This window comes from Aplidium turbinatum, chromosome 7, assembly GCF_918807975.1.
Source record: "Aplidium turbinatum chromosome 7, kaAplTurb1.1, whole genome shotgun sequence".
NCBI lineage: Eukaryota > Metazoa > Chordata > Ascidiacea > Aplousobranchia > Polyclinidae > Aplidium > Aplidium turbinatum.
In genome coordinates, this window is record NC_137478.1 from 25749210 (window position 1) to 25761911 (window position 12702).

General features: G+C 37.5%; 1 protein-coding gene across 1 annotated transcript; it reads right to left on the reverse strand.

Annotated features, from left to right (window-relative positions):
• Positions 1 to 3103: 3103 nt before the first annotated feature.
• Positions 3104 to 5054, reverse strand: LOC145774719 (uncharacterized). Its single transcript, XM_082586015.1, has 2 exons — positions 4753 to 5054; positions 3104 to 3872 (listed from the first exon to the last, which is right to left on the reverse strand). Exons 1-2 carry the CDS (start codon positions 4942 to 4944, stop codon positions 3690 to 3692), a joined length of 375 nt encoding a protein of 124 aa, XP_082442141.1. The 5' UTR covers positions 4945 to 5054; the 3' UTR covers positions 3104 to 3689.
• Positions 5055 to 12702: the final 7648 nt, after the last annotated feature.

The window sequence follows — 12702 nt, forward strand, 5'->3', positions numbered from 1 at the left end:
ATGTAGTTGCAACTTTGGATCAAAAAAATTTTTTCTTTCACTCTCGCACCATCTACCGGCAACTAAAATGACCTGAATATTTTGGGAAGAAATTCGTACCTGCTCTGTCACAAGCCTGTGTTATGTTTCTACCCGCTGCATTATCAACAACAAGTTTAAAGTTTTTTCCAAGCTTGACTGGATGCAGAATTGCATAACATAAATAGGAGTGATGTCAATCTAGGACCATTGCAGCTTATAAAATTCGTCTTTTTTACATTAAGGCAACGTCTGTAGATGTTAAATCAACGTAAAAAAGACAGATTTGTTTCCTGATATGACAGTTATCACAGCCACTGATCAATTTCCTTTCCATACCTGCCAAGGATATGTTCTTATCGTGGTAGCTGTGAACTTAATCGAGTGCACGTGACTGCCGTTTTATTTTGCATAGCTAGCAGGGAGTTGTACTTGTCGCTCACTTTGTCTATTAAACCCCGGCTTTTGAATTGATTCGCCTCTTTTATTTGATCGTATTGCTTCGTCATTCAAGTGAAATCAATTAATCAAAGGCTCTTAGTTTTCGCTATTTTGTTCTTGTTACCCTTTGCCGAACTTTCCATAGATCAATTTGCTTTCTTTGGACGCTTTAAAGTCATCCCAGCCAACAAAATTCGTTCCTTTTTGCCTTGATCCAACGTCGACATACGTTGAATCAATATAAAAAAGACGTCTGACTGCGAATGAAATGTCCCATAGTACTTGCATACTTGTGCATCCTCATTGCACCACTTTTGCTTCATACACTTGATTTTCGTTTTATAAATGTGATTCCAACTAATTAAACCCATTCTATTCGCATGAATTGAACATTCACAGGCGTTAAATCAATGTAAAAAGGACGCAGTTTGTTAGCTGAGATATATTGTCTAAATATAAATTTAGCCCTACTGAGAACCCCAGATTTAAGATAAATAACCATTGCTGTGCACGAGCTGAAAACTTAAATCGACCTCCACTAAACCAGTTTCATCGGCAAACCGAATAATTGACAAGACGTTTTGCTATGATGTCATCGAAGTGAAATTGTTAAGCCGTTTTTTTCTTTTCCATTGAACGCAAGCGCTTAAGCCCTTTGGCTACTTGCTGGACTTTTACACCGCTGACTGCTATTGTATTTAATCGATATCTCGTGTGTAGTTTTTGGGAGTCTTGTTCAACCGAACTTTCGAAAGTCTAGCCATCATAAGCTGTGTTATGACTTCAAAACTGCCTCACTATAGTTACGGATATGTTTTCCCATTGTTCCTAAACAACTAATTTACAAAAGAAATTCAAACAGTTAACATTTTGAGGGAAACTTCCGATCGAACAAATCTGTCTTTTTAACGTTGATTCAACGTCTGAAGACCGCAATCAATGTAAAAAAGATTGATATGTCTTAAAGTCATCTTTCCCTTCTCAGTTTGAGATCGATTTTGAATGTGCATATACTCAACACATAACACACTTACCATGTGATGTTGCTAATATTTCTTTGGAAACTCAGCTTGATCTTTCGTTAGGGTTTGTTCTAATATCACATGAGTCATATTTGACGATGTATGGGAGAAGATGTGAAGAAAGCCAGAAATTGCTTTATTTGATTTTTGAACAGCCCCTATTATCGCCTATTGTGCATAATTTATCTTTCGCCGTTATACGCTGAATCATCGTGAAATTAACTAAAGATGTAATAATATACGCTTCAAGTTCAGCGTTTTTGTTGTTTCAACGTTACAAGCCGTTTAAACAACCCGAAAAATCAATTTTAAATTCCACAATACATATTTTGGTGTGCACACAAGGGGAGTGCTTAGCTGACCTTTAATCATTCTGCACTACCGGGGATCCCCAGTCAATTTGAATTACTTTTTGTTTAATTCCACTAACAAAATTTTGCTTTTGGTTATCATGGAAAAGCTGCCCGCTGCATATTAGTGGAGTTGAACTGCAGTCACAAAACAAATACAGTCTGATTACGTAGATCTGCACATGGGCCGTCTCACTTTTGCTAATTTAATTCTTTTACCAAATTCAAATTTTGAGAATTTTTCGGACATTTTGGAGTGTGCCTAAAAAGGGGCCACTTCCAACACCAACTAGTTGATTTTTTTATTTCAATTGACTTGGAAGCGAAATCAATGTTGTTAAATATACACACCTTTGCATGCTCTTGACTTTTTTGGCCAAATGCATATATTGTTTTATCATTTGTCCCAATACGAAAATAATTACTTTATTTTCCGCCTGTCCTTTTTGGCATGCGAATAACGCAAGCATAACTTTGTTTTATTGTAAGAAAATCTTTATATTGTTTTTGCGCCATATGCTGTACATTACTATTTTTCGCTCGCTGTTGTTTCACGAAAATCAAACCACTTTCCAGCCCGAAAACTCGGTCTCTTTTTACATCGATTTAACGTCCACAGACGTGTTCAATCATGTAAAAAAGAACTGATTTGCTGACTATGTTTTCCAACAGTATAGCGTAGTCAAAATATCGCCTGTCCTTCTGACTTGTTTCATCTACTATAGCATTTGTATATAGCCTTTACAATATAGCCTAACGATCACCGATCTGATTAATTGACGTCTACCCAAGCATATTACTGAAAATAAAACTACAAAAAGATGCCTTGTGCGGCCATTCAGAACGAAGATGGAGTTTGCAACACCTGGCGGACAGGCATATTGGATGTTTCCCAGCCAGCAACTTATTCCGTTTAAGGCCTACATAGATTCGATGTCCACAGAGGTAAACTGAATACGCAATGATTTGCTTTCTTATATTTTGCTGGATTAGAAGTTGATCGAGAAATCCTGTGTCGATACTTTGAAGTCAGGAAATCTGCTGTTTTTCAGGAATGAACGAGGACAGGCCACGATAAGTCTTTAGTTTCAACGACGCTGATTGGTCTATCAGAATCGCATGTAGGTCTTTTATGACACCAAGTGTAATGTTTTCACTCACCTATACAATTTTTGCACTTCCTACGAGGGTCGAGTACTACACGATATTTAAACAGCCCCTCTAGGTATTTTTAATTTCAATTTATCCTCAATACGGCGTAAATCATGCTGCTTCTAGGAGGTACCATTGCCTTTGTAAAAGGACGTGAATCGGTTTTCAAGCTGTATAGATTAGCATCGCATTGTCCTTCAAGACCAACAAGGTACGGTATGCGTATTTGTAATCTGTAGGTCGCTGCAGCAAAGGAGGTTCATTAACCAATCAGAAGGCAAAGTTTAAATCAACTGATTGCAGTCAGGCGACATGCACGTTAGCAAGCAAATGAAGCGAACGTTTCAGCATGGCCGAGAGGGCTAGGGAATAGTCATTTCGATGACGTGGGTTCGATTCCCACTCTTGCCTACTCTTTAATTACCGGTACCAAAGTTTAAAGCAAGAATCAACTCTCTGGCTGAGTGCTAGAAAGGTCGCAATGACTTTAGTTAGAAGGTTCATAGGGAAAATTGCCCTTTGTTCAAAATATCTACCGTTTAAAATCCTCCATTTGCTGCAGCGACCTACAGATTACAAATACGCCAACTGTATTCATCCTTTCAACTGCGAGCAAATGCAGCTTGCTTTCCCTATGAGCTAACCGGATTTCAAAATTCATTTTTGTACTTGATTTTGCACAAGGTGCTGGCACAATTACAGAACATCAATTAGCGTAGTGCTCTCTTCTGTAATTAATGAGCGTTAGTTCCAGAACCACTCGTAGAAGAAAAAGTAGTCCGTTGAAAGCCATGAGGTTAATGGACAAGCGGTCCGAACGGCTCTTGAACCTCAGTGTTGTGTAAATGTACGCTTGCACCGACATAAGGACAGAAATAACATGGAACACCTGGAAAAGTTGATTAAATTGTAATAATAATCTTTGCATAGTTAGCCTACTAAGCTTAGGTTATTGTATTTCATAAAGCATTAAATATTAAAGCATTATCTTTTGATATGCTTCTCTGAAAAACATTTCATTAAATGAAATTTCCTATGAAACATTCCTTGCAAAACATATCCGTGTTAATCTAACGCTTATTAGCTTAATATTAACGCAACCTTTGCCGACTAAATCTTGGTAAAGGAGCTTAGCCCGTCTGATAGCTCAGTTGGTCAAGCGCCTGACTATATGAACAAAGAAACTGCAAGATCAAGGGGCGCTGGTTCGAGTCTCGGGGTGTGCGCTTGTGCAACGCATCTTAAGGACAGCTCACCATTTGGTTGATGGAATACGCTTAATTCACAGACAATAATACTTCAACAGTTATCAAAAACGTCGCTCTGTCAAACTCGGTGACCGGGCCTGCGTCAGTGGTTCCAAGCCTCTACAGTCTACAAGTAGGGCTATAGCCTACAAAACTGCTAGGATTAAGCTTTCAAAAACTTTTTTTTTCTGTCTGAGAATAAATATCCACCAACCACCATTAATCCTTTTAGTGTGAAAACCCGAGAATTGCATTTCGATAGAAAACAAAATCGAGAGAAAGCAACCTAAGATCGAGACGAAGTGAAATTTGATTCTAAAACCTTGTCAAAACATTTTTGTTTTGTACATTTATAAAAGTACGGCAGACTAATACCTAAATATTTAAAATATATTAAGAGGCTGACTCCTGAAGAGACAGACGAAAAGTAGCCTACTGCAGCTTCGAGCAATGGCAAACCTTTTCTTCGCCTTCTTTTAAAAATAATTTTCACAGGCCTCGATTATTGCAGCAAAAACTTACCAAAACAATGTACGTAAAGCTTTGCGTTGTAAGCAAAGGTTGCTCCGCGATTGTGTATTGCACAAAGTCGTTAGTAAGGCCCACAAGCAAAATGACTCCAAAGACTGTCGATAGTTGAGAATACAGTTCATTTTTACGAAGCCAATTGATGGTGCTTTTTGCAATGCTATTGCCAGATGAAAATCTGGCCATTCCATCCTTACGATCCCAAGAAAATAATTCTCTGGTAACTACAACTGCGTTTTGTGTTCCGACTTGCGAGTCATTTTGTTCATTTATATCGCTTTGTAGATTCCACTACTCTGCTGTATAAAATGAGAAGAAAATGTAATGAAGTGGTTTGGTTTTGTTGTTTCAAAACAAATGCCAATTTATGACATCACAAAAAGAGGATAAAATGAACTTGCGGAAAAGTTACCAAGAAAAAGGGAAAAAGTTTAACAGGCTATGTTCTCAACAATGCTTCAGATAAAATTTAGCCTACAAACACTCCTTAGCATCAGTCTATCACCTAGGCGCTGAACCGTCAATTCAATTTTGAGAGATGGTGTGTTAAAAGTGTCTTACTCTCACACTTCTGTCACATTTTTATCATAAACAAGGTAAATTTTATGTCCGGCAAAAGAGAAAATTAAAAATTGCTTTTTGCGTTTCACCTCAAGTTCCGCTTTTGTATCTTTCCGCGATTGTCGTATTTTTCCCTCAAAATGTTCTTCAGTTTTGTTAAATTTACACGAAGTTGTGTAAAACTATAAGCTACTTACAATCATCTCAAAATTGTTATCTCCACCACCCATTTTTTGTCTACTTTATAACGAAACTAGCAAAATCCGTCATTTTCACAATAATTTAACGTCTAGGCCTACAGACTACAGAATATTGGACAATGTTAACTCAATTGGCAAAGAATTTGATATGAAAATTAACGCTAAAAAGACCAAATCAATGATAATCTCAAAAGCACCACACACTCCAGTACTCCAAATTATAATTAACAATGAAATTATACAAAAAGTAAAATCTTTTTCATATCTTGATCATTCAATAACTGAAGATGGGAAGTGTGACCATGAAATTCTTAGACGGATAGAAATTGCAAGAACTACATTTGGAAAAATGAAAAATATTTTAACCAATCAACGTTTAAATTTATCAATTCGTCTCAGGATCTTAAAATGCTATATCTGGTCGACCCTATTATACAATTCTGAAACTTGGACAATGTCACAAAAAATGGAGAAACGGATCGATGCCTTCGAGCTTTGGACATACAGGCAAATGTTAAAAATTTCATGGAAACAAAAGATCACTAACGATGAAGTACTCTCCAAATTCAATTCAATTCAAGCAAAATGCTCTCACAAACAGTCAAAAGAAGAAAATTGAAGTATTTCGGACTCACAATAAGGCAAAATTCATTACAAAGATCATTAATAGAAGGGAAGATAAACGGTAAAAAAAGTAAAGGCAGACCAAGAATGATTTGGACAACAAACATCACAAAGAAATAAAACATAGTAACTTTAGCGGGTTTAGCATACTTTATTTCACACAAAATATAACATAATTAAATAAAATAAACTCAAACGTTTTCGACACGTACGTGTGTCCTCATCAGGAATTAAATCTGCAATACATAAAATGAAAAATCGTAAGATAAATTTGACTATGCACTGTAACTGTAACGACACTCTGGACTGAAAGCACAAACTGAACAAATGATACGAGAATGATTGCGAGTAAATTATGCGGTGGGAAACAGATCACGTGAGGTGTAGACTACAGGCATTGGACAAAACAATTAGAACACACACAAAAGGAACGATGAGCCACAGGCGAATAACTGCCGGTTGAGAGATGGATTGTTACGTTTGATTCTTAAGGCTTCCATGATCTTAGTCTGAAAATCAGATCTGCCTCGAGAGATGATTTTAAATTGGTCGATCGAGACATTGTCAGTGCACGTTTCACAAGAGACGATGTGCTCTTTAATTGCACTTTTAGTTGTTAGGTTTGGGTTTAAGTGCTCCCCGGCCCTTGTCAACAAATGTCTGGTTGACATACCAATGTATGTCTGGTTTGCGTCACACAAACAACTAAATTTATACACAACATTTGAAGAAAGAGCAAAGGGGGTAGGCGACTTCAATTGAAAATATTGGTGCACTTTAAATGTTTTATACACAGGATGAATGTCACATGAAAATTTCTTTTTTATAAGTTTAGCTAGGTTTTTCGCAAAAATTGTTGAATCTTTTCCTAGGTAGGGTATATTAATGAAATAACTAAAATCTACTTCTTCAGGCGTGTCTTTTGGTTCATCAGCCATGAAGGTGTTTAAGACTTTAATTATTGAAAAAGTGAAAAGGATATCCATTTAAAATAAAACATGTTTTTTAATTTCTTGATTTCTTTCTGAAACAACTGATCATCAGAACACACCAAACGAGCACGAGATAACAAACACAAATAATCTTGTTTTCTTACATTCATCCTGTGTATAAAACATTTAAAGTGCACCAATATTTTCAATTGAAGTCGCCTACCCCCTTTGCTCTTTCTTCAAATGTTGTGTATAAATTTAGTTGTTTGTGTGACGCAAACCAGACATACATTGGTATGTCAACCAGACATTTGTTGACAAGGGCCGGGGAGCACTTAAACCCAAACCTAACAACTAAAAGTGCAATTAAAGAGCACATCGCCTCTTGTGAAACGTGCACTGACAATGTCTCGATCGACCAATTTAAAATCATCTCTCGAGGCAGATCTGATTTTCAGACTAAGATCATGGAAGCCTTAAGAATCAAACGTAACAATCCATCTCTCAACCGGCAGTTATTCGCCTGTGGCTCATCGTTCCTTTTGTGTGTGTTCTAATTGTTTTGTCCAATGCCTGCAGTCTACACCTCACGTGATCTGTTTCCCACCGCATAATTTACTCGCAATCATTCTCGTATCATTTGTTCAGTTTGTGCTTTCAGTCCAGAGTGTCGTTACAGTTACAGTGCATAGTCAAATTTATCTTACGATTTTTCATTTTATGTATTGCAGATTTAATTCCTGATGAGGACACACGTACGTGTCGAAAACGTTTGAGTTTATTTTATTTAATTATGTTATATTTTGTGTGAAATAAAGTATGCTAAACCCGCTAAAGTTACTATGTTTTATTTCTCTATGGTTCAACAAAGCAAACTCTCTACCAAAGCTTTAAACATCACAAAATGGACAAAATTAACTTATGAATGTGCAGTACGCACAGCTCAGGGTCGAGAACAATGGCGCATTGTATCCAACCCTCCATACGAGGAAGGAACAAAATGATGATGACAGACGATAAGTCTGTTGGAAACAGAAATGTAGTAATGCGCATTTACCGCCACCAATGAGTGTGCTACTGTATCTGGCAACCTTGTTTTAGCATTCAGTCTTTGCTATCGGCTTTCTTAATTATTCTTCTCGATCGGCAAGGTTAGCTAACTATAGCCTAATGGTTCAGTCAATGTTTTTTTGTAAATTGTTTGGTGCAGAGTCACTGGTAGTAAACTACTGATCTGAATGGAACGGTTGTAGATGCTCGGCTGGTACAGTGTGAGTAGGGGAAGGCGAGCAAAACGGACATTAGATTTTTTGAAAAAAGTTTAATTAAAAATAACACTTTTTTGATGATGATTGGGGCAAAACGGACATATCGATATCACTTGCAACACAACCTAAAAGAAGCAGCATTTTTAGCGTGAAAAATGTCTTTCAAACAGATAACTAGTTTGTTTTAGAGACCTGAAACAGCAGAGATGCAATTGACAAACAGTTAGTTCGAGATTGCATTTGAACAAGACTTAACAATCTTCCAGCCTTGTACTAAAAAAGTTTAATTTCAAACTGTTATTGTATCTTTTTTGTAACTGATTATAAAATTGCTTAATCGTGCAAGAAAACTGGGTAGGCGACATAATTCCACTTTAGATCCTTACCAGTCAGGCAGTCACAGCTGGCAGCTGTTACTACTTCTTACATCCTTATTTAAAAAGTAACTGAGAACTCGATCTCTGACCAAATGAGCGCACAGAACACTTTAGAGTACATTATTGATTATCTGTGCTGTTCATCATAGGTTGTTGCCAGAGCTGTCGTAACCATCCTATTTGGTCAGTTGATTTTTATTCCTGTACAAAACAACTGTTGGACTATCCCTATCTCGATCCTGCTATGACGACTTGTAAGCTATATAGGCTAGCTCATTGCAGTGCAATTCCTCAACCAAGATTGACCAAACTTCCTGATCTTGGAGACAATGATTTTGTCGAATTGAAATCGTAAGACGAGGAACACATGTCAATTTCTAACGATGAGCTAACCCATCCTAATGTGTCATTGAATCCTTCACCATTTAACCAAACAAATTCAAAATGATTGTTTGCGACTTGAACCTTTCAAACATTCTTACGAGCTGTTGGTTTTGGGATAGGAAAAAAAACTAGTTTAATCAGAGACTAATATTACGTTTTACCAAGACAGGCAAAAGTTCCTTCCATTCTTCACTTCTGTTGTAGTAGGCCTATTGCCATAACATTTAAGTCAGTGTTTCTCAACCCCTGGATCGCGACCTAAAACTGGGTCGCCGTTTCATTTGGCTGGGTCGTAGTAAGATGTCGTGATAAAAGATAATGTCTCTTGAGTCTTGAGCAAAGTTAAAACTGCCTACCACTAATTTAGTTTTCGTAATTTTCACTATTCAAACTACGCCGCAGGTTTCACTCAACGATTTTACCACACGCATTTTGCGCAGAAGTATTAGCCTACACACTAGACTAATTTAGAAGAATTTTTGTTCTGCAAAGCTTCAGAAACAACAACACGAGGTCGAGGCGAAGATATCTTTGCTTTGGTCGCCTCATTTATGAATGAAGAGGGTTAGAGTGGATAAAATACTCCAGTATTTGCAGTGATAGAGCTCCAGCATGCTCGGATCCCGCCAAGGTTTTACTGCTCGTGTGAAAGAAATTAATCCTAATGTAGCCTACTCGTCAGTCACTGTTTCATCAAACCAAAGGAGAGAAATTGTCTTCAACCGGGAGATGACATGAGATTGGCACTAAGTAAGATAGCTCCAAATTTTGACAAGTTGTTGAAACAATACAAAGTCAAGGCTCATATTAATTAAATTCGACATTTTGTTGTTATGTTTGCTTGTGTTATATGAGTGTGGTTCATTTTTTCACGCTTACAAAACGTTGTGCAAAACGTAGTTTTGGAAATAGGGTAGCCAAATCTTCGCTATTAATTTGACCTAAATTTTTGAGTCGCCACAAATAAAGGTTGAGAAGCACTGATTTAAGTGCTCCTACTTGCAATGGGTGCGTTAAAGTATTAAAGTGCAACTGCACGATCAAATTAACATTGGCTAGAATCCATTGCCAAGACGTCTGGTACGGGATGAAAAACTTACTTCCTTACAATTGAGGCCCACAGCCAAGAAACCGACCTTTTTCCCACGCTCTCTAGCGCTTCTCTCACGCTACCTGGAAGTGGCAAACTCGTCTACGCTACCTAGCGATATGACGTCACTTGTAGCCGAACTTTGTGGAGACCAAACTAGAAGCGATAGGTAAATGCGCTAATTTATAAGGTATCTATAATGAAGACGCATCTTTCAGCCAGCATATTATACAAATTTAGTTGTTGATGCCTGTGTGCCAGGAGTGGTTTGCGATACCCATCGCCGAAGGCTAGTTTCGTAGATTTGAACCGGTAAACTTGGTTACAGTAGCCTATATCGAAAAGATTTTGTATTGTACAATAACGCTTCAACAATCAGTTCAGTTTGTTTTTATTTCTGACCATCACAACGAAAAAACGATATATGGCAAACATAGCAGAGGTCTAGAAACAGGTAGAAGCGACAAAACGCGGACGTTATAACGTGCATGATAGCCTACCAAAGCAGGACAATCAGTTTAAAATATGGCACGGTCGCAACATCATTGTGGCTGTTTTCTGAATTCAGCATAATCCCCATCGTCGCTAGGGTATTTTCTACGAATAAAAGAGACAATGCAGGATGGCAGCACGACTCTGTTCGACTTGCCCAAAACTTCTCCATCTAACAGCCTCTCCAGCACGTGCCTATAAGCGACCAGCCTGAGAGGCATAACAGCTTCGTTAAGTACGAATGGAACAATTACGCAACTAGCTTTTGAAAGGCTGTTGAACAGTAAACAACATTACTCACTCATTTGACAACTTTCCATTGCGTAGTCTGGGCTTGTCATCTTTTTCCCAATTTTCAAAATCATGTTCAAGAAAGTGATTTGAGCAGATAACACTGCTAGGGAAGGGTCCATTCCACATACGGACTTGATGAGCAAACCTGCACCACTTAATTTGCAACTATTGATCGTTCGGGAAGGCAAAAAATGTCACCTTGCAACAGGAACTGATTTTGTGTGACAGATAGAGAAAATTTTCACCATTTTAAATATTTAGGTCAGAACTACAATAATCTAAGAAACGAAATTGCTAGAAAAATGTTTTCTTTTAAAAGTTCATTTTTCCAAGAGATACATTTGAACGAAAGACTTGAAACTTACAAGAATGTTACAAGACATTGGTTAAGAGTTAAGACGTATGCTTTCCTTATGGGCCTATGACAGCTTTGGTCAGTCTCTTAAACCAACAATCTCAATGAACAAGACAACATACCTGGCTTATTTTTTCAAACTAGAGGTTGCAAAGAGCCTATACTACTTGCTTTCACATAAAAAGCACGTGCCACGAGATCGAAGCAGCGAAAAAAACCTTTTCCCTCTAAGACTAAGCCAACCAAAGCACTTGCAAAACCGATAGTCGCTCCGAGGTCTGACTACAAGTGACGTCATAATCCGCGTGTTGCGCAATGCAATCCGCCATTACAGGAAAGTGGCCAAAAATACAAGCGCGTGGAAAACCATGGTTTTGATAATTTTTACTGAGATAAATATAACCTTAAAATGCAAGGGCGACGTTGGTATTTATAGATTGAAACATGCTCTTTCAGATAAAGTGAGGTCAAAGTCATCGTGCAGTTGCACTTTAACCTAAAGAGTGGAGACTCTTCATTGATAGCTCCGAAAGAAGCCAAAAATGTTTACTGTGTTATGTAATTGGAATCAGCATAGCTTTGTACCGTGGCCTACGAAAATAGATAGACAAAGTGCACAAGCCTTCCAAACTGAAGGCTGAAGTCGATCGCAGATAGGGTAAGCAATAAGCATGTTGCTTGGGCCCTATCTGCAATCAAATGTTTTTCAAATTATTCAGTGTTTTGTTTATCATGAGAAGCTTCAATGTGAGTAAAAAGATAACATTCTCTCAAGCAGTCATTAAATGCAATTCAATAGTTTAAAAAATGAATAGAATTTTCTATATACAAATTCAATAGTTTTTTTGGCGGATAGGCTATTGCCTACTACTTTATCAACAGGTAACAATTTTCTAAAATTCAGATTGCAAAATTAAAAAAGAGAGCACTAAACATAGAAGTAACTGAACACTGAAACACTTGAAGAAACATTTTAGGCAAATGTAGAGCCCAAGCGTAATTTTATCTGCAATCGACTACAGCCTTCAGCTCTGAAATCTTGTGCACGGTATCTAGGCCGTCTATTTTTGTAGGCCACGGTCTATACCCATTGAACAGCCTGAAACATTAAAAAATAAATACAAAAACATCAAGCTTGTTTTGGAAATGTGGTCGACTAAGGGGCCTGGAGGTCTTTCCTTCCAAAAAATTGTAACAAATTTAACCTTGCTTTAATGAATTTTTGTGCAATTTTAGGCCCAATAATGTCTGAGTTAAGTATTTTTTCATTCTCCACCACAGAAGGATTTCAATTTTTTATTAATTGAAGGTTTGCATGGTGTTCTGTAGTCGATTTTCGCACAGCTTAAATTCTTCTTTGATCATGT

Bases quoted from the DNA above. Each gene is read 5' to 3' on its own strand.
- LOC145774719 (XM_082586015.1), bottom strand. From the start codon at position 4,944: ATGGCCAGATTTTCATCTGGCAATAGCATTGCAAAAAGCACCATCAAT. The intron at 3,873-4,752 runs GTAAGTTTTTGC...CAACTTTTCCAG, and splicing joins GCTTTACGTACATTGTTTTG to GTGTTCCATGTTATTTCTGT.